General features: G+C 42.1%; 1 protein-coding gene across 1 annotated transcript in view; it reads left to right on the top strand.

Annotated features, from left to right (window-relative positions):
* Positions 1-22,953, top strand: part of C16H10orf67 (chromosome 16 C10orf67 homolog) — a 92,361-nt gene that overhangs the window by 12,283 nt on the left and 57,125 nt on the right. The window contains exons 3-7 of the mRNA XM_005354677.2: positions 1,468-1,611; positions 6,810-6,884; positions 13,818-13,970; positions 20,203-20,350; positions 21,425-21,483. Of these exons, the coding sequence (XP_005354734.1) occupies positions 1,468-1,611; positions 6,810-6,884; positions 13,818-13,970; positions 20,203-20,350; positions 21,425-21,483 (579 nt within the window). The remainder of the gene's footprint in view (positions 1-1,467; positions 1,612-6,809; positions 6,885-13,817; positions 13,971-20,202; positions 20,351-21,424; positions 21,484-22,953) is intronic.

The raw sequence follows: 22,953 nt of genomic DNA, 5'->3' as shown, positions 1-22,953 counted from the left end.
GAGAAGGGTGGGAGGAGGGGGAGGGAAATGGGAGGCTGGGAGGAGGCGGGAATTTCTTTTTTTTTTCTTTCAATAAAAAAAACCATCAAAAAAAAAAGAAAAGTAGAAAGTATTTTACCTATAGATAAATAAAGACAATAAGATACTGAATGACTTTCTAATTGTATTGCTTTGTCAAATCTTATCATTTCCCTTGGATTTTTTGAAATTGAATGAGAATAGAGTATTTATAAATATAAGATCATATTGAGTTATTAAAACTACCACATGAATTAAAATACTGCTATAAATTGCCTCAGGTGCCTTATTTTTACTTTTCGTCTATTTGGAAATCATTCCATATCTATACATAAAGATCTTCCACATAGTTGAATACAGTAGCACATATCTGAAATCCCAGCTAATCAGGAAGCTGAGACAGGAGGATTACTTGTTTGGGATCCGCCCAGGCAACTTCATGAAACACTGTGTCAAAAATTAAATTCAAAAGAAAAAAAAAGAAGAAAAACAAAAACCAAAACAACAACTAGGGAGAAAGCTTAGTGAGACAGAGTACTTGTCCAGTTTGTGCAAGGTCCTGGGTTCAATATCCAGTGTCTCGTTTATTTCACAACTATGTCACAAGACGTACATGGCATTGCTATCCCTGTATTGACTGACATTTTCGTGGTGTCTAATCGTTACCTATGATGAATAATCCTGCATGAATTCAAGCACCACTAAATCTGTGGCGTAAGTTCTTCAAAGGGAACTTATGAGTCAGAGGGTACACACATGAGTCACTTTAAAGGCCACTGCCAAGTTGCCCTGCTGAAAGACTGGAGCAGTTTGCACTGTTAAGAGCTTTTGAAGGCGTCACCTTGCCACATGCTTGCCAATTTGTTGTCTTCTTTTAGAATGACATATTTTGGGGCACTATCTTTACAAGTTTCTTCCTCGGTAGCTTGCTGTGCTCAAACTAAGTTTCAGTCGGGAGGATTTAGATGGCAGTGGTGGGGGAAGCTTTGGGAATCTTCTCTGAGACACAGTTCACAAGCACTGGCTTGCTTGTTCTTGCCTCCTCTTCTGGCTCCTCCTTCTCACATAGCTGTCTTCTCTGCCCAGGAGTTTATCTAATCCTAATCACATCCCTGCGTTCCCACCTGTAAACACTGTAGTCGCGCTAAGGTTTCGTTCTCTTAATGTTTTGTGATGGAGATTAAATTTCAACGTAAGTTTTGGAAGGAACCGGCCATACTTAAACCATGCCACTCCACTAGCATATATTAATTTTAAAATTTAACAGCATTTTGAAAACCTAGATGCCATGAGAGAGAATTGTTGTATTTCTTCAATAAGCCATACCTGAGAGATGATCTTCAAAGGTAAGCCAGACACCTGATCTAACGCTCCAAATCAAGGAATGTGCTGGAATATTGGCGCCCAGGGCCTGACTCTCTCCACTGACAAAAGATTTTTATTTTGTAGATGATTACCTCACTTCAGGTGGATTTTGGATTCCTCAAAGATTTGGTTCAACTGAAGTTTGAGGACCGACTTAAAGAGGAATCTTGGAAAGTTGTCGGTGTGCTTCACGACAGGATTTTAGAAATGAAAAAATATTATCAGCAGGTAGGTGCGCCCTCATTTTCTCTGCTGTGGGGGTGGATCCCGTGTGATGTGTGCAGGCTTTGGATGCAGCCACCCATCAGGGCAGCTGTGCTGTCTGAGCTGTGTCTCCAGGAGCTAATGCTGTCAGAAACCCGGTGAACTCTTCATGTGTGACCGCAGTAATCCTCACACCTTCCTTGTACAGTTAGTATGATTGTTACGATAGAGAATCAGGTTAATTTGCTCCCAATTACCAATCTGGCAACAGAACTTTAAATTCTCTGCCAGATACTTGCTTTTGAATGTTTTTTAAAAATATAGTACCTTTGTTTATTCTTCGTTAATTTCATGCATATGTACAATGTGATTAGTGATGTCTATCCCAACCGCTCTCTCCAACTCCCCCAGACTTTCCCCTAACACATGCCCACCCTACTTTCATGTCTTTTTTTTTTTTTAATAAAATCCTCTCAGTTCGCGTAGTGCAGCCTGTATGCATCTGTGCAGTCTATTATGGTCATAGAGAGAAAAACAATGGTTTCCTTGCCCCAGCATCCACCAGTTATCAGCACCTCCTCAGCTAGGGGTGAAACCTCATGAACTCCTCCCCATCCACATGGGAATTACCGACTGACTTGAAGTAACACGATCTTGTTTAGATAACCATAGCTACTACAAATCCATGACTGTGGTGGCCATGTCACATGCAGAAGACTGCAGCATCCCTCCACACTCTCTGGTGCCTACGCTCTTTCAGCACCCTCTTCTGCATTTCTCCTGAGCTTTGGCGAGGGTGGGGGTGGGTGCTGTAGACGTCTTATTTAGGGCTGAGCATTTACTTATTCTCCTCATGTCGACCACTTGTGGGTCTCTGCCTTGACTTCCTCCAGTGAAAGAAGAAAGCTCTGACCAAGGTTGAAAGCATCACTAATCTTGGATATAAAAGTAAATATTTAGAAAGCCTTATTCGTTAGGCCACTGGGGCTTTGTTAGAAGGCAGATTGACAACATGTCTGTTTAACAAAACAGTAGTTGTAGTAGGAGGGTAGGTTACCCACTTCTAGGGCTATGACCTCAGAAATGATCTCACTATTTTGTGTGTATGGGTGTTTTCCTGTGGGTATGTTTGCTCCCTGCAAGTGGCGACTGGTGCCTATACAGAAGAGGGTATTGAATCCACTGAAATTGGAGTTATAGAGATTTTGTGAGCATCTTTGTGGGTTTTAGGAATCAAACCTTGGTCCTCTGGAAGAGCAGCCAGTACCCTTAACCACTGAGCTATCTCTTCAGGGACAAGTCGTGGCTTTTGATCAGGACTATGGTACCTGGACTAGATTCTTTCCTGTGGAACAGGCTTCAGATTCAGTCAGAAAACAACTGATGACCCCCCTACCCCAGAGCAGTCTTGCTGTGACAGCATCTTGGTCACATCTTGCCTGGCATGTCAGCATCATACCTGCAGGGTCGACTGCTTGGCATGTCCACTGATGATTTTGTGCCCCCAGTGGCCTGCATAGTGTCTTTGGCATTATGAAAGCTAACCAGCAGGGAAGAAGTTCCTGAGTCTGTTCCAGCTTCATCTCTCTGCACACAGAACCAAAATGTTTTGTATTTTCAGGAGTGAGGTCCTAACATCTAGTTAAAAGGGCAAGTCACAGCAATGGTGGTAGACTGTGTTGTCCTGGAGGCCTCTGGAGCCTGGCTGGCCAGTAGATCAAATGACAGTGTCCCACAGCTGGCACTGGGATTGTCACTTAACAACTGTCCACTGATGCAGGGTACCTTCATCCAAATTCCTTCTTTAAGCATGGGCGTGCACACACACACACACACACACACACACACACACACACACACACGGGGGAGGATGGGTTTCTTCACTTCTTCATACATCCTTTTGTTTGGTTAAGCCACTTCTCAACATTCCTGCCTGACTCCCCATGCCTCTGCTCAAGACTTTAACCCCCAGAATCCCCTACCCAACTTTATGGGTTTATTTTTGGAGATTATAATATAATCACAACATTTCCCCCATCTTTTCCATATATATAAAACCTGCTTAGTCCATAAAATGTTATTTGTATGTATATTTCAGGCCTAGCCATTTGACACCAGAGAGCCAATTATTGTGCTTTTGCCTGGGAAGGGCCTTCTCTCCCACTCCCGGCTTTCCTGGGTTGCCTATGGTCTTGGGTGGGGCTGCGGCCTCATAGTCTTTTCTCCCGTCCAGCTTTATCCATTGGTGTCAACCTCATCCAGCTCACTTTGGGTTGCCATGTTGGTGAACTTGCACTACATTTCTGTCACAAGTGCTCTGCATTCTCTCCCCAACTCAAGCCCTCTTCCCCTCTTCCTACCATGTGCCCTCTCTAGCTTCCTCGCCACTACACACACCACAACTCGAAGGCACAAAGAAAAACATTCAAAGCCAAGCCAAGATCCACATATGAGATTTTTAATGTTATTTATCTTCCAGGGCCTGAGTGGCTTCACTTAGTGTATTTTGCAGTTTGATCCACTTTCCTGTAAATTTCATTTTTGCAGCTGACTAAAATTCCATTGTGTAGCTGTAGCATATTTTCAGTATCATTCATCAGTTGACAGATATTTAGGGTCATTCGACTTCCTAGCTGTTGTTTGTAGAGCAGCAATAAACACAGATGAACGATGAACACAGACAAACAAGGATGTGCCCAGGAGTGGTACAGCTCGGTCATGTGGCAGTTCTAATTTCAGCTTTGTGAGAAACCTTCACATTGCCTTACAAAGAGGCTGTACCAATTTACACTCCACCATCAGTATGTAAGTGTTCTTCTTGCCCCTTACCCTCAACAGCTTTTGTTATCGTTTACTTACTTAATGACAGCCATTCTGACTAGAGTGAGGTGGGATAGTTTTAATTTGCATTGCCCTTAATGGCTAATAATGTTGAAGATTTCTTCAATGTCTATTAGCTATTTGTGGCTTTTGCTATTTTGAGAGCTTTCTGTTCCATTCCATAGACCAGTTTTTAAAATTGGGTTGCTACCTTAATGTCTAGTTTCCTGGAGGTTTTTGTTTTGTAAATTATAGATCCTAAAGTCTGCTGGATGTACAGCCAGTAAAGATTTTCTTCCACTCTGAAGGCTGCCTCTTCACTCAATTAATTTCCAGTTTTCTTTGCTCTTTAGAAACTTGTAGTTTTATGTGATCCCATTTGTCAATTATTGATCATATTTCTTCAGAGAATGAAGTTCTTTCCCCTCAGTAAAACCTTACCTGTGCCTGTCTCTTGGTGTGCACACTGTTTCCTCTAACAGTTTCAGACTGACAGGTCTTTTGCTTGATTCATTTGGAGTTGATTTTTGTACAGGGTGAGAGACAATAAAGGGGTTTGTCTAGTTTCATTCTTCCACATGTCAATACCCAGTGTTCCCAGAATCTTTTGTTGAAGATGTTGTCCTTTGCCACAATGTGTATTTTTAGTGAGTGCGTTCCAAAAAGTCAGGCAGCTGTAGTTGTTAAATCTCAGTTTTCTATCCTATTCTGTTGATACACAAGTGTGTTTTTGTCCAGTACCAGCTGTTTGCATTACTGTGTCTCTGTAAAATGAATTGAAACCAGTCATGGTGATACCTCCAGTTGTATTCTTTTTGCTGAGGATTGCTGAAGGAGTTCCCACAGCATGGATCTGTTTATGTTGTTTGTCTCATTTTGGTTTAATTTTGCTCATCTTCACGTAGAAATCCATACATTGCTGTTACACTTTCAAATTTATTGAAATATAAGTTTCTAAGATAATAACTAATTATTTTCTGAATCTCATTGTTATCTGTTGCAAAGGCTCCATTTTAACTACAATTTCATTAAACTGGGTCTTTCTCTCTTGTGGCTAGCTTGTGTGTATGTAGTGGGGTAGACATTCAATCACCATGATACCCATGAGAAGGTCAGAGGTCCTTTCCTTCCATTGTATAGGTTCAGGGGATCAAACTCATGTCACCAGGTTTGGTAGAAGGTCCCTTACCCAGTGAGTCATCTTGCCCACCCTCTTTGGTTAGTTTGACTAAGGGTTTGTCAACCCCAGTTTTCTTTTCAAAGAACCAGCTCTGTTTCATTGATGCTTTGTATTGGTATTGTTGTTGTTTGATACTGTGTCATTAATGTCTGCCTTAATCTTTATGGTTTCTTTCCATCTGCTGACATTTTGTAGGGCCTCTGGACCTTTTAGGCTAGCCTGATCTACACAGTGAGACACACTATAAAATAAAATATTAAAAATTGGTATTATTTCTGCGCTATGAAAGAAGAAGATTCATATTTTAGTAACCATATCATAGTAAATGCTTTGCTAAGCATTTTGAATACATTTACATGATCTTCAAGTGTCTCCAAATCCCCAAATGGAAAGTCTTGAGATACAAATTTCAGAAACTAAGTTTTCCAAGTTTAATACCTGAATGTTAGTTCAAAATATGGGGGGGGTACACTATTTAAATTCCATCCTTTCTGACTCTAATACCTGTTTGCTGTCTACACATCATGCTAGATTCAGAATGGATATGAGAATCAGAGTATTTTTCTTTAAAAAAATATTTATTTTTAACCTAAGCAGATATAATCAAACTTATTAGAAGAATAAAATTATTATAGCCTATAGATCAGCAAAGCTAACCTTTTATGAACTTATTCCATCAAAAAATAGAACTGGGCACTAGAGAGATGTGTCAGTGGTTGATAGTGCTGGCTCTTCTTTTAGAGGACTGTGGTTTGAGTCCCAACACCCACATGGCAGTTCACAACCATCTCTAACTCCAGTCCAATAGGTTCTGACTCCCTCTTCTAGTTTCCCTGGGCACCAGGCTCACAAGGGGTACACAGCTATACATGCAGGAAACACACACACACAAAGTTAAAATTAAAAACAAAAAAAATACAGGCTACACGACAATGTGAATGTAAATAGATCTTATTCTTTTTCTAAGCAGTTCTAGGAAGAATCTGTAAGACTTTAGTTGATGTGTACAGTGAAACATTGTCAAGTTGATATGTATTTTATCCACAGCCTCTTTGTATTGCTCTTGGGTAATCACAGATGAAAATTAAATATGCTACAATAGCTTCAGTATAGAAGAAATGATGATAAATTGAAACTCTCAAGGGACTGATGGGGAGTGGTTGCTATGCCTTCTTCCCCAGGCGGTGCTGTGGTACTTACTGCATTTGTCTTTGGTTTGCAGTCTGAAGACACCATGAGAAAAAGCTTTCAGCAACAGCTAAGTGATGCCATCGCTGTTATCAGAGGGATGTACACGGTGGGTGAGTGCTGCCACGGAGGCCAGCTTTGGTTCCTGTGTGTGCAGGGAGTGGAGCTCACTTTGAGCTTCCACTCTTTACTCTGAGCTTCCACGAGGATATGTTTCCTCAAATTTCAGGTCATCTCAGAGAATTTGGGCTTGGACTATCGATGCTCACATTAAGTGCACCGAAGTCACACTATATGATGTGACTTTGCAAAACTTTCAGGACACTGGAAAATGGCTCTCATTTCCTGAGCACCTGGGCAAATCACCCAAATCATCCAAAGTTCTGTGGTGAAGATGCGGCCAGCTAGAAGAAAGTCAGACAGCCCTAGGACTAGAGTTCCAAAAATAGTCTGAACTCCCAGTGATGCAGAAGCCTCCCCAATGACAGGATCCTGCTGTGTGCTCAGTAGGGTTCTTCACTCTCACACAGTGGGAAAACGCATACTCTCAAAGATGATTTTTAGACTTAGTAAGCACCTTATGAACTGTCTTTGTATTTACAGCTACAATCTCATCTTTCATTGCCATAAACTTCAAAAAGTATTTAAACTTATGGTCACTGCATGGCATTTGGCACGTCTGCATTTAACTGTGTAACACATGTTCTGTGCTCTAAGATAAGGACGCTGCCTTTCTTGCTGTCGCCCTTCTCATCACGGAGCATCAGTTAGTAACTGCGAGTGGATGCTTTCCTGAGCCTGTTGAGGATGTTGGTGTTGCTTGGTTCTCAACCAACCTCTCCAACTGTACATCCTCTCCTCTTAAACTCACAGAAGCGTTTCCAACTTTGTAGACTGAAAACATTAATTCCACCCTAGCTTTCTTTTTACCAATGGCCTGGCCACTGGAAGTCAGGCCTGACCAATGGGACAGCAGGTGAGTTGCTGTAAGGCTTACGGGAAAGGATATGTGCAGATTGAAGAAACTCGCCTTAGTTTGCTTTTTATGGCTGTGCTAAACACCAGAACCAAAAGCCACAGGACAGAAGCTCAAGACACAAGTCTGGAGCTGAAGCAGAGCTTACTAGTTTGCTCACCATGGCTTTCTTATTCAATCCAGTAACACTCAGAGATCTTAGCTCTCCCGAATCAGTCATCAATCAGAAAAACGCCCCACAGACTTGCCTATAGGTCAATCTAAGAGAGCACTTTTTCAGTTGAGATGGCCTCTTCCCAGATGTTTCTAGCTTCTGTTAAGTTGGAAAAAAAAAATCAGCACAGAATCCACAGGAGAAAACATCACTCTTTTTCTTTTTTGCATTTATTTATTTATTTGTGACAATCACAGGATAACTTCGTGGAAATGGTTCTGTCCTTCCACCTTTATGTGAGTTCTGAGGCTGTGTAGGACTCCCTCAGGAATACCCGAATGCATGAGTAGACAAGTGGACAGCAAACTATTGTTTTCACTATTTTGGTTGATGTATAAAAATTTCCACCAGAAAAGAAGAGACATGCTTGAAAGTCATTTTAACTCTTTCTAATATTTATCTACGTATTTTGTATGTATGTAAACATGAGTGTGTGTGCCCATGCAGAGGTCAGAGAAGGATGTTATGAGTTCTACTTTTGTCATCCTCTGCTTAACCAGTTGAGACAGGATCTCTCACTGACCCTGGAATTGCCCTTTTGCAGCTCTGTGGGCTGACTGGCATGGCCTGGGAATCGCCTGTCTGTGCCTCAGCACCGGTAACAGATGCACGGCTTTTACATGGGTGCTGGGATCTGAACTCAGGCCCTCATGCTTGTACAACTCTTACGGAGCTGTCTCTCCAGTGCCCACATTACCTTTAAACACACATTAATTAGTACATTTACGCACACTTACAGTGTGTGCTTCATATTTTACACACCTTCTGTTTTTGAGGTTCTGGTAATTGTCTCTCACAAGTACTAGCCCTCCTTCCCTCATGAGATGACATCTGCTTTTTAGTTTTATAATTCTGAACTATGAATTCATGCCCTTTTGAGTTCTTTGAGCCCCAGGATAGAGGAGCTTTCTTCAGAGAACATTTGCATTTGCTCCTGTGAGACTCTACGGGTCTGTGTAGACTATAATGTCTTCTCAGCAGAAACGTTTTAGACTACCCAGACGTGTGAACATGGGAGAAAATTTCTCAGAATGCTCCCTGCCTCTGCCCTTCTTTGCCCTATTCCTACAGCCGCTTTCCAGATAAGCTCTAACTCTAGCCGTGGGTGGGAGCGGGTGCAGAGCGCAAGGTGGCTGGTTCCGACAGCGAAAGTCTGGCCCTGCCCCGTGCCGTGTGTCCCACCTTTAATAGGCCGCTCTGACAAAGACGTGATTGTATTTTCTCTATGGCCTGTAGTGAGCCAGAAGCTCACTTAGCAGCGTTTGTCTCTAGGGCTTGACAGATAGTGTGATGGCTAAGAATACGTGTCTAGGAATCTGAGTGGGGATGCCAGCCCTCCTGGGAAAAGTCCAGAGTAATCCCAGCAGGTGGGAGTGGAGGCAGGGGGATTGTTGAGGCTTGTGGACCACCAAGTTCAGTGAGAGACTGAGTCAAAACAAGAAAGCAGAACAAAGTAGAGTAAACCACAGGATGTCCTTCTGGGACAACTGCCTGGGACCTGTGTACACCTGCCGCACCCCCCACAGACACACAAAGAATTCTCCAGAACCTTTGTTTACAGTGCAAGAGTAATTCAGAAATCTATGGTTTATCAGAACAGGTTATAATCATCAGTCATTCTTCAATAATTCCTGCAGTACTGTTTTTCATAGACATCAAATGTTCAAAAGTATGGCAAAGTAATGGGTGTCACTCTTCACATGTACAGTTTCTATTTCTGGGAGAGGAAACGGAAATGACTACATTCTGCCTGTTGCCAAGTTTTCATAAGCATATGCTAGTGCAGCGCTTTTAACCAAGCCCTCACTAGTGTGGTTAGTTGCCTTGTTAGATTAAAACATTTGTCTCTGTTAGGTTAAATTAAAGCCATTATTTGAATCTTCACTCAGACTTGTTAGCTTTGATTTGACTTATGACCTCACAAGCCTTGCTAATCCTGGCCACCCGCTTTGCTCAGGATTAATCTTAAGAGAACAGTTGAGCCTGGGAAATACAACAGCCACAGGCCTGTGTTTCTTTAGCAGAGGACAAACATAACTGGCTCTCTGCTGCCCCCTAGAGACCAGTTAAGGATGTAGTTACTTCCCCGGGCTCTGGAGTGTGGCTCTTAAACTTAATTTTCAAGTATTTCTGTGAGATATTATACTGTTTTTACTTGCAAAAAGAAAACTTTAAAAAGTAATATCATTTCTATATGTTTCATTTTTAAGAAAGGTATTGCTTAATCTATACTTCTGATAAAAAATGAAGCTACTGTCAGTATTTCAAATGGGATTTTAATACCAGGACTTAGGTATTTATAAAACCTATAAAACAGAGAGAGGAGGCCACCACCAGCCTTCAAGCTGATAAGCTTCACTTTAGAATACCACTTACTGGATAGCTTTCTTTCCCCTTGATATCTGATCTTTTCTTTCTTGATAGCTTTAGATTCACTTCAAGTCTGTCTGGATATTTTGTGGCCATATATGAAAATTATCAAAAAAAAAAAAAAAGAAGGAAGGAAGGAGGGAGAGAGGGAGGGAGGGAGGGAAGGAGGGAGGGAGAAAGGAAAAGCTAGTCTAGTGTGCTGACATGAGCCTTTGCTCCCAGACTTGGGATTAAGCAGTCTCTGTGAGTTTGAAGCTAGCCAGGTTTACATGACTAGTTCCAGGCCAGACAGGACTACTTAATGAGATACGATCTCAAATGAACAAATGAAATGATCTATTTACTCTGAATTGTAGAATTTTAGCACTTTTTGAATTAATATTTTGTGTGTGTGTGTGTGTGTGTGTGTGTGTGTGTGTGTGTTTTGCTGGGGATGGAATCCAGGGCCTTATGACTAGGCAAGTGTATAGCAAGTTTTATTTTTATTCTATCTCTTCTTTATGATTTTCTTAGCATGTTTTATTCTTTCAAATAAACTAAAATAATTTGGAGGATTATTTCATCCTCAACAAAACTTCCCTGTTTGCATGTTTTTTGAAGCTTGTTCAAGGTCAGAAATTATTCATAAATTCTGGGGGAGGTTTTTATTATTTATAGCATTCAATTTCCCCCACTAATAATGTGATTCATTTCTGTTTTCTATATTTCAAAAAAATTTTATAATTTTACTTATATAAGTTATAGATATTTTATGTAGCCAAGCTTTTCCTAAGTGTAATAGTTTATTTCTTCAGAAGATGTAATCTTTTCTGTCACATTTTTATGACTTATTCCTAGTGTATATTGAATATGTTGGTACAGTGAAGTCACTTAGCAGTTTTATTAACTGCAGTTTACATGGCATAAGATGTACAACTTAACGGTGGTGTGCAATGGCAGCACCATTCAGTTTTAGAAGATTTCACTACACCTCGAATCCAGTGGTTCTACCCTCATTGGTTTCCTCGCCTCGTCGAGGGAAGAGAATGTCTTCCAGGGAGGCTCAGTGAGGCTTGCTGATGTGGTTGCTTTGGGTTTTTGTTTTTGTTGTTGTTGTTAATCCAAAAGGTCACTAATCCCAATGGTTAAGTAGTGTTTCATATATGTAAGATGATCTAAGCTCCTTGGCGTGAGACAGAAGATCACCACCTCTCCCCATGTCTGCCATTCTGTCATTTATCCAGACAGTACCAAGTATCCTCGGACAGTACCAAGCTATTTGAGGGCATTTGCCTTCCTCTAAACACCTCAGGTTATTACCACCACCCTGAAAGTTTCACGTTTTTCTTCTTTTCTATTTCTCATGTATTCAAATCTACCATTTTTTACTGAACTTTTATGTTTCATCTATTATTAAAAGTGGAATATTAGCCTGGGGGAGTAGCTCAGTGGTGGAGTGCTAGTTAGCATATGCAAAGTTCTAGGTTCAACCCCAAGGGGTGACAAAATAAATCAATGGGTTAGCAAAATCCCCTTTATAATTATCATATTGTTACTTCTTTCTTAAATTGTTAATATCTATTTTATATATTTCAGTGATTGTTACATCCTTTACATAAGTTGATTCATTATTGGGCAGTGACCTCTGTCTCTTGTGAAAACACCTGGATCCAAATTTGTTTTGTCTGATATTAGTGTAGTTGTCCTCCTCCTCTCTAGGTTAGGAATCACAGGGAAAATCTTGTGTTACCTTAAGATTTCAGGCCGTGTGTGTCCTTTAGGCTAAAGTGGGTCTTTAGGGGAAGTACATTGTTGCACGTTGTTTCTCTTTCATTCTTCCACGGCTCTACGTTTGGTTAGAGACTTCCATTCGCTCATAGCTGAAGTCGCTGCTGAAGTGAAGGGCTTGCTGGGGCCATTCTGTCGGTTGTCTGAGTTTGTGATTCTTTTGCTCCCCTTCCCCTTTCTTGCCGCTTCTGATTTGTTGCCTTCTTTGAAGTCCTATACTTTGCTTTGTTATCTTGCTGTCTTTGTGTACCTACCAGAAGATTTTTTTAAAAAATTTCACCTGTGGTTGACAAGAAGCGTGTATAAGATACCTCATAGTTAAAAGCTCCCATTTCCAGGCGTGGTGGCCATGCCAGCATCCATAGGCTGGGGTAGAGAGATCATGAGTTCTAGGCCAACAGGTGCCACATAGAAAACTCTGTGTCAAAAAGCTGGGGGAAGGAGACAGGGAAGGAGGAAGGGATAATTTTAAGCTAATAGTCACTTAATTTCAATGGCATACAACCCTGAACACTTTAATATTTTCATTCATCCAATATTTTTGCTATTGATGTCACACTTTACATCTTTTAAAATTATTTCCTCATTAACTATTTATTGTAGCTGTAGTTACTTTGAATAGTTTTGTTTGGACATTCCAGACATGTACCAGGGACAATGATGAACCCGTATTCTGCTAGATTCTGGGGATTCAGAGGTACTTCTGGATCATGGCTTTTGTGGGGCTGAAGCTGGGTTATGGGGTGCCCCTGGAATAGGAAACTGAACTAATGCTTTCAGGTTTACTTTAGGAGGCCTATGTGAGCATGTCTCCTGATGGGTCTCTGGATGGACAGGACTGCTTCTGTACTGGGTGAGATAGATTGGCTTGCAAGGCTACTCATGCAATGGGATATGAATCGGTAGACCTTCCTCTAAAGTACGAAGACACATACTTCCCCAGCGGTCCCTTAGTGGGCTGTCACTGTTAAACGACAACCAGGGATGTTCCAGGGTGTTTCGGGATTTGCTGTGTGGCTAACAGCAATGACTCAGGGGCCTGGGGTAGCATGATTGCTGCTCAGGTCCTGGGAAGGTGAGACTGCTCTCAAGTCACAGCCGAGACAGGCATTAGATGGATTTCAAGTTGAGGGTCTGCAAGCCTCACAGACCAGTAGACCTGTTACCTACCAGAAATGCGGGTGGGCTTGCTTCCTCCTAGATTTCTTAGCAGCTTGTGTTAGTGGTGGGACCAAACCCAGAAGTTTGTGGCTGAGTTCACAGTGCAATGAGTCTGCTTATGACTGTTGTGAGAACTGTCATTATTGAGCCTACCACTTGGTATAGACCCACCCTCCCGAAACAGCTCTCTTCGGGGTCAGCCAGACTTGTGCACCCTTCTAGCCGGGTAGGCCTTTGTCTTGACAAATGGCTACCAAAGTCTTGTTGCTGTGGGAGAGATGCCTGTGGAAAACGCATATTTTGTGGAAAGCCTCCTAATCAGTCATCTTCCTCTTCTTCACTCTTACTTGGATGACAGATAAAATCAGAACAATGTACCATGCTTTATGTTTTATCAGATAATGTGATACTGTATTGTTTTATTGTGTACTTTAATTTAGAATTATTTTCAAAGAAATGTAAGAATGTTATAAAAATAAAATAGGTTTACAAGATATCAAATTAAAATGAAGCAATTTCTGATTAAATTTTTAATGCTCCTCTCTGCCTTCCAGAAATTCTTTGAGCTAGAAGAAGAAAAGGCTGCCATGCAAGATGAAGCAAACATCAGAATGAGCTTCCTAGCAAAAAAGCTGAAAGAGAAAGAAGAAATTCTTAAGGATTTAAGAAATGAACTACAACAATGTGAAGAGAGTGGAATTCAAAAGGTTGTAAGTTTAATTCATTTTTATAATAAATTATAGTTAATAGTAATCAATGTAAATAGGATTGTAAATAGCAATAATTCTGGGTTAAAAAAGAGTAAGAACTGGACTGAGGCGATGACCAAACTGCAAGCATGAGGCCCTGGTTCAGGCTCCAGCACCCACAGAAAATCCAGGCATGGTGGCATTGTAGGCAGGGGCTGAGACAAGAGAACCCTTAGGGCTTACTGGTCACCCTGTCTAGATAAATTGTGGCCCCCAGGCCCAGTGAGAGTTTCCGTCCCCCTAAATAAGGGAGAGAGTCAAAGAGGAAGCCCGCTAATGCCGTCTCCTGGCTTCGGCCTCTACAACACAGGTGTACAGGCACACAAACACACACCCATCCAGAAGGATGTAAAAACATGTGCACACACATATCCACTCAAACAGAGAGATGAAAGGGGTTGGTTCAGTGTATCTGCGCACCCACTCTACAATCTAAACCAGTCCAGCACTTTACTACTCTATGGCACATTCTAGAAAAGCCATAGTAATTATAAAGAGGAGCACCATAATTGTCTTCAAATTTTAATTTATAATGGAAATGAAATTGCCCACTTGCCAGTGACAAGAAAAATCCTGTTCTAGAGAATAACACTGTTGAGTTTTTATTGTAATTTTTAAGCCTTCCATCCTTTCTGTAGTCAAGATGGTTGAAAAGGGACAAAGCCAATCTCCCCAAGTCAGAGGCTTCCAACAAGCCAACTGGGATTGAACAGAACTGAGGCGGGATGGAAAGACAGGAGAAATTATGGGGGTGTGAGAAAGACAAAGAGCCTGTTACTACGGAATTGAGCAGAAGGCTCTTGCTAGCTGAGAATCAAGAATTCTAACACAGTTTAGCGATATTCATTATAAACATTACTAACAATAAATGTCTTTGATAGACACTTTTGGGGCCTGAAGGGATAGCTCAGGGGTTAAGAATTCTGGTTGCTTTCCAGAGGACCCATGTTCTGGGCCTAGTAACCATGTTGGGCCAGTCACAACCACTCATAATTCCAGCCCAGGGGATCCATTGTCTCTGACTTCTATACATACACACACACACACACACACACACACACACAATCTTTTTTTTTTAAGAAAGGAGATTGTAATTTCCATTAAGACTGTTAAAATACCAGTCAGGCCCAGGAGTATCTGAGCTTTGTGATCTTTCTCTTCTCTCTGGGAGTCTCACAAACCCAACTCATATCCAGTGAAGATACCTTACCTTCTGGAGTTTTAAGTTTTCAATTGTAATTCTGTTCAACACATCTCAAGAACCACCCTGTGGTCTCATTCACAGTCCTTAGCAACCATTTGGAGATAAGGAACTCATAAAGTCCTTTTTGCCATGACTCTATGTGACTGAGCTATGCCTCTCACTTGGGTGTTTCTTACTTTTTCCCTGATGCTTCTTTCTGTTAAAATCCTCATGCTTAAATGCAAGTTAATTTTTTTTCTCTGAATGAACTCCAGCTCTGCTGCAAACTAGATCATCCTGAAAATCTTTTCCATGGCCTAGTCAAGGATCTGGATTTATGTAGTGGAAGCCCTGAAGGAGAAGTCTTCAGGATGTTCCCCATAGTGCTGTAGGACTGCGCTTTCCTCCCGTCACAGGCAGTGCGCTACAACTTTTAAATCAAGATGTCGAGAAGGAAAATCTCAGATTTCCCTACTGGTGGTCTCGCTAGCAAGAGGAGCCAGTCACTATCTTCCTGATTAGACCCAGGGTCAGAGCAAACACAATGTGAAGAGCAGAAAGGATAGCTTGAAGTTCTGCCTGGGAGGAACGTAAGAGAAAGGCAAATTCATTCTCATCTCCTGTCAGCTCAGCACTACCATCTGGAGCCCAGCAGCGAGCTGTCCGAAGCAGGACAGAATTTTCTCATGACTCTCTAAAGACCAAGAAGATGACCGAATGGGGGTTGCAGGACTGAGGATAAATAGGTGAAGCCAGAAGGCACACACACACACACACACACACACACACACACACACACACACACTGGCCACCAATCCACATTGAATCTCCCTTGTCCGAAAATACCTACAGCTGGAAGGGTTTCAGATTTCAGAATTGTAGTGTGGATTTCAGAGAAGTTGGATAGCATGCAGCCTGTGAAAAACATATTACTAAATTCCCTCGGAACAGACTTCCCTAAGACTTGCTGTGTAGTTCTCAACTGTAGCTTTTGACTGGGTTTCTATTTAAAGTTTTATCATAGACAGCTGCCCCCTCTAGCGGCTCAGAAATCCTCTGAGACATTGCTCAATGCTAACCTGTAGCTGCATTTGGGGCACAGAATGTAGAGAAAGGGTTAGGACGCCAAGGGGAGGGTCAGCAAATAGGTCAGCAGGTGAAATGCCTGTGGCACAAATCTGAGGGCCTCAGTTCTACCCCTAGAGCTTAAAGGTGAGAGACACGATTCCACAATGTTGTCGTCTGCCCTCCACACAAATGCTGTGGCACTTGTGCCCGTCCTCGCCATTTGCACGTACAAACATTACTAATGAATGAATATTCAGGGGAAATCTCGAGGAGTAATTTGAAAACGTGAAATAAACTAGCTTTGCCTAGTCTAAGACTTGATTGATTCTTGTAATAATCAAATCACACCAGTAGCTTATTTATGTTAATAAACAGTCATGCTGTCTCTCCTGGCTTGGTTCTGCGAGGCATTTGATGAGATTGTCTAGAGAAGGGCAAGTCAGTAAACAAGGAGCCTGAACTCCACGTGCAGCTGGTGGAAGGCAGAAAGGGATTTTCAAGTTACAGAAACCTGGGTTTCCGATGACATCCTTGATCTCAGTTTTCCTGAGAACAACTTCATTCCAGTTTTGATTCTGTGGGAAGTCAGTGTGGCTTATCTCACCACCCACCCTCCACTGACGAACAGATCTGTTTGTTGCTAACCATACTGGATCGGAGGTGTTTTTCACGGATGGCCACTGTGCAGGGCTGCGCTGTCACTCATTTGGGAAGCACCTGCTCTTCTGTGTGGCTGTCACGAAGCAAGAGCACACATCAAATCCTACTCCCTCCACTCCCGCCATCCACAGATTGAGATGTCCCAGTGCCATCCGTGGAGTCTGCAGAACTGAGATGCTAACGTCACAGAAGAGAACCGCTGGGAAGGTACACACTCAGTTCCTCTGAGACAGGAACTTCTCAGACCCTGGCTCATATGCATTACCTGCAGCGATTGCTCAGATACAGATCAGCATAGGAGGTCTGGGCTGGAACCTGAGATGCCACCTCTCCAGCATGTTCACACACGATGCCTAGACACTCGGGCAAGAGCACATCAAGAGAAGGAAGGTTCTGCATGGTCCTGCTGTGGAAAGCACTTCTTTCCAGAATCAGCTTGGAGTTCTGAGACCTGCAATCAGACATACTGTGAACCTTATGCATATTCACAAGAGAAACTGCATTTATCCCACCAATTAAAGGCCTCATTTTCATAAAATGAAAGAAAAACAAGAGAAGAGAAAGTACCTTCATGAATGTAAAATTCCAAGATGATTGTGTTTGATGTGATCTTGGTTTATACTGAACCTACAAGTAATCAGCTAACTTTCCTTTAATGAGCTGCGTCTTCCTCAACCTTGTTTTATGAATGCAATTTATTTTTAAGGAAACTCATGGTTTAAGCAAGCCAGAGCTAGCAATGTGGGGCAGATGGCAGAAGGAACATCACCACAAAACTTGCCACTTGAGTGTGAGAGAGGAAGGCGGCAGCCAGGACTCAGGCTTTGTTCCCTTTGCTAATGAAGTGTCCTCCTTTCCCTGGGGGTCTGAATAGTTAATTACGTGCAGTTCCTGCAGCTGACAGATGGTGGGGACAGAGCTAAAGACTCGCCTCTGGAGAACCAGGGCTGCAGATGGACGGAGAGAGTGCCTCACTTTAGTGGGTTTCCCTTGCATCTCGCTTTCCCACACAGAGGCTCAGAAAACATAGTAGCTGGAAGCTGCTCTTACTTTAATCTTCATCTGATTTGCTCAAATAGTTCTTAGGTTATGGACAATAACAGGCATCCATGTAACCCTCTATGGATGGCCTTGAATTGCCAGGTGTCATGTCAAATACACGCTGAAACAGATTCAAGCTGGTATTGTTCAATATATACAGCATGTGTGTGTGTGTGTGTGTGTGTGTGTGTGTGTGTATTCCTTTAGACCATAAACAACACATTCTGTAATTGTCTTAACTTTAATGATGTGAGACGTAGAAATACTGAGCCTCCCTTTATTTTTTTGAGAAAACCATGCTGTTTCTTAACTGTTCATTAGACCAGGTAGTACTCCTTTAGTTCTGCATGTTAGGATCTGAGCACTATGGGTGTCTAGTTAGAAGGGTGAAGAATTCAAGAGCAAGGACTTAAGGGATACCTCAGTGGTTAAGAGCACTGGTTACTCTTCCTGAGGACCGCGTTCAATGCCCAGCACCCATATGGCAGCTGACAACTGTCTGTAACTCCAGTTTCAGGGATCCAACATCCTCTCCTGACCTCCAATAGCACCAGGTAAACACATGGCACAGACATACATGCAGGCAAAATACTCATACACATAAATCAGTATGTAAGTAACTAAATAAATCTCACTGGGATAGCCAGGCTGGGCTATAGAATACTAGCCTGTTCCAAAGACAATAAATAAAATTAGTGATTATTATGCTAGGATAACCTAAATAGAGTAAAGATTCAAAAGCTCAAAGATTTGTAATTTGTATACCCAAGCTTAGTATAAAACTCAACAGCATATTCAAATGCTATTAAGTCCAATGTATAAGATTATAATTCTATTAGTAAGTCACTAATTTAAAGGGGTTTGTTAATGTACTATAAAATATTTCAATGCTTGTTTTTCTTTTAAAAAATTATGATCACAGGGAGAAACATTTTAATAATTTACTTTCTGGTTTCTCTAAAGCTAAGTCAGAGTACAGTCCTAGAAGAAAATCGGTGCATTGGAAAACTCACTTTGTTTTTGAGTGTCTATTTATTCGTATTTATCTACAATCATGGAATTACTGTAAAAGGAACAACTCATAATTCAGCTAAGATTACTTTGAAGCTCAAAAGTATTTTCAAGTCCATGGGAATTTCAAAGCAAGACATGTAGAATTGTTTTCCTATTTAGCATAATAATGCAACCATTATTTTTAAATTGCATGATCCGTGATGGAGTATAAAATTCTGCACCAGCCTCCGTGATCCATAACATCTTAATTTTTTAAAGTGTGTCCATAAAACGTAGACAACCATAGGCGAGTATATTCAGATGTTTTCAATAGCTTTGAAACAGACAAGAGGAAGAAGAAAAAAAAAAGGGTAGCCTCCCCAAATCAACTTCCATTGCATAGGAAAAAGCCTCTGTCATAATGGACATGGCACGATTTAAACAAAAGACACACATAATAAAAATGTAAATGAGTTTGCTTTGCTAAAACTATAACTTTAAAGTCTTTTGTTGTAAGTTATCCTGAAACCTTCTTACAAGGTAATCACTTTGCATAGAGATTTAAACCCTAGTCTTCAATAGCGTTAACTGCCTGCACAGCCCTTGTGACAGGCATGCAAAGCCAAGTTAATGTTCAGAATATGAATTGCCTCTGGGTGGCTCCTCCACCCAGAAGAAAACCAACTGTGTGGATATCTGGGCGCCTGATGGGCTCCATGCGGCTCCCAGCCTGCACACGTCACCCCTTTGACATGTGATGGGCTCCTCCTGACACTGGCAGCACTGACACTGGGAAGTGCCACAAAGCAACAAGCCCCCCTCCTTAGTCTTGCACTTTGCCACCCCCTGGTGCTGCCCATCCATGGTCTCCCCAGCCTGCCTAGTTACAGGGCATAACACTTCAGATCCTGAGAGGGAAGTGTGGGTGGAGGGGCCCCAGCTGCCTCCCCGGACACAGCCTCCATAATGAATTGACCTGAATGATGAGGGCACACAAACAGTATGATATGCATAATTCCTGTCAATAAAATGTCCCCATGTGCTGGGGTCTTTGTACGGAATGTACTGAGCCCTTTCTTCCAGCCCATTCTGTTTAGTCCCCTTCCTTTTTGCTATTCATATTATAAGTGTGTAATAGAATTCAGAAAATTATATGATAGAGGCTCTGTATCCGCATTGTCCTGGACTTGCATATTTAAACCCTTGTTTCCCTGCGTAGAAATATGGAATTCCCTGTCTTTGCAGGACAATCTAGGCAAGGAGGCCAGCTCTCCCAGGCCGACCTCAGAAAAAGAACTTATGGAATGCAAGACGGAGAATGAGAGGCTGCTGCAGGTGATTGCGATGCTGGAGGAGGAAGCGCAGATGAGCCTGAAGGAAAACTCAATACTAGGTAACCCTTCCGGGCTTCCACGGAGAACACGACACGTCACAAACTGTCGTGTTTGGCTTTTCCTCTGATGTGTGTTTAGTTACTTACAGCTAGAAGACAGCAGTGTGATAGCTGTCTTTGTTTTTCCTTAAGATAGCTTCCCTTGCTTGCAGCATAGGACGTATCTGTGTTTGTGCGACCCAGCCATGTGAATTAACTCAGAGTGTTTGTTTCAAAAAAAAAAAAAAACAGAAATACACATTAGCCTTAGCAGGAAAAAAAAGTGCTAATCAGTTTGCTCTCCTTCGCTTAGAGGTGCTGTAAAGAGACGTGCTCATTTTCCTTCACTGTAGCACACATAAGGGAACATGCTGGGGTGTACTTGTGGAGAAGCAAGCTCAGCCTCTCAGAATAAAATGCCAGGACTCACACTAAACTTTTGATCCAAATTATAAATGCAATTTTTTTCCTTCGGCACTTTAGATTCCCTCTTGTTTAGACAATAAGCATCAATAAAAATTACAATTTTGTCACCAGAAGCACACAGCTGTAAGTTCCTTTAAAATTTGACTGTAGCCATTATATTTGTGGTTTTTTTGTATGGTGTTCTGGTAATCTTCAGTGTGAAAGCAGGACAAAGACTACGAACATGGGTATGAGCATTGGCGAGATGAGTCGTATTACGGTGTTCTGTGGTACAGGATGACGTTGTGCCACCGTGACGCCGTTTCTCTTCTGACATGGTGTGATGATGCTTTCTCAGGTTGTGGTCTTTCTTGGCAAATCATAAAGAGCCACCTGCTAAAGCACTTTGTATTGGCTGGAACTAACGGCAAAGAATGCCCACTGCTATACTGATGAAAAGCATCCAGCCCTCAGCCACACTTACTTCTTACTCCCGATCTGACTGGCCAACCTAACAGCAGGGAGAAGGCTGTGAATGTCAAGGGCATTTGTGAAGGTCACAGTCCTGCTAGGACTCGTGAACACCACGCCTGCCCGTGCCTCCGCGGCCTGCCCCAAAGCAGGCGCTTTGAATACAGTGGCATACGTGTGTAATTTCATGGTTGGCCTCTCTCTCCTTTTTGTTTACAGAGGATGAAATTATATGTCTGAAAGAGATTGCAGACCAGGATCAGCGAACTATTCAAAAGGTACGAACATCTTTTACATTGATAAATGACTCTTTTTAAATTGAAATATCAGCACCATCGGTGAAATGACATCATGTCCAGGATATCCTCAAATGTAGAGAAAGTTGACTTAAACATTTCCCCATTGTGTCATTTTAACAATGTATTTCCTTATTATCGGGAATAAAGGGACTCACAATAAATAAAAATTCTGACTGCAAACTCATTGGAGTATTGCGAGCACCAATCACTAGGAGTGAGACTGCATTGCCACATCTTTTTCTGAGTGAGGATGAATTGGCTTATTCTGCTGGGCCAAGATTGGTATCACGAAAACCAAGAATCCCCGTACACCTGGTGCACAGCGCCACAGCAGAAGCTCTTACTCCAACCCCCCCAAAGCTGCCCTGCTTGAAGTCTCCCCTGTACTGTGATCCCCAGTGCAGACAGCACACTCTCTCACCTGTGCTGAGGACCATGCCCGAAATTCTGAAATACACTCCTCTAGGGATACATAGAATGAAGAAGCATTTGGAGTTTATAAAATTTACAGATGGAAAGGCAGACCCACATCCCCAAGTTATTCCAAGAAATATATGTATTTTCCAGTAACCCAGCCAAGTATCAATTTTAAGTTAAATTGGAAGTATGGATCTTGGGGCTGGAGAGACGGCTCAGGGGTTAAGGGCATGGCTGCTCTTCCAGAGACCTGGGTTCTGTTCCCAGAACCCAACCAACCAGTTATAACTCAGTTTCATGGGATCTGATCCTCTATGGACAGGGCATGCACTTGGTAGACAGACATATGTGCAAGCAACACAACCATACATATACATATAAATATTTAAAAAAAGTAATGAAAGAAAATATACACACACGCGCGCGCGCGCACACACACACACACACACACACACACACAACCTTTGCTCTTCAATTTCACAAGTCACATTTCAAAAGCATGGTGACCACACAGACCCAAGTAGTTTGGGATCTGATTTTGCAATGTAGGATATTCCTAGAGTTTAGATAAAACTAGTTCCAAGAACCGTAGTTAACACTGATAGGTCGGAGTCAGGCCGTGGTTTCCTCCGGTAGGCAGGTTTCCACGAAATGATATCATTTTCTCAGGCGTCACCTGGTCTCCTTCAGCAACACTGCAAGCCCTCCTGTTACAGAGTAGAAATGGCGTCTGTGGGGAGAAGGTCCGAGAGTCTCAGGATTGGTTCCATTCTTGTAAAAATAAAATATCCAGATTCTGCTTTTACCCGACCTGTGAGGGAAGTGCACTATTCATTTAAAGCTCCCAGACCACTCTTCTCTACCTCTGGGGAGAATGGATTACGGAGGTGTCCTATTCTGTGTGTAAAACAATATGCGGTTAAAGCCAAAAATGTCCCCGTAAGTGGTGGAGGGCACAAACCATGCCCGGTGTGAACTGACCCCGCTCAGTCGACACAAACCATGCCCAGTGTGAACTGACCCCGCTCAGTC

The sequence above is a fragment of the Microtus ochrogaster genome, chromosome 16 (assembly GCF_000317375.1).
Source record: "Microtus ochrogaster isolate Prairie Vole_2 chromosome 16, MicOch1.0, whole genome shotgun sequence".
Classification (NCBI taxonomy): Eukaryota; Metazoa; Chordata; class Mammalia; order Rodentia; family Cricetidae; genus Microtus; species Microtus ochrogaster.
The sequence above is the reverse complement of the archived record's forward strand: the minus strand, read 5'-3'. Positions and strand labels throughout refer to the sequence as shown.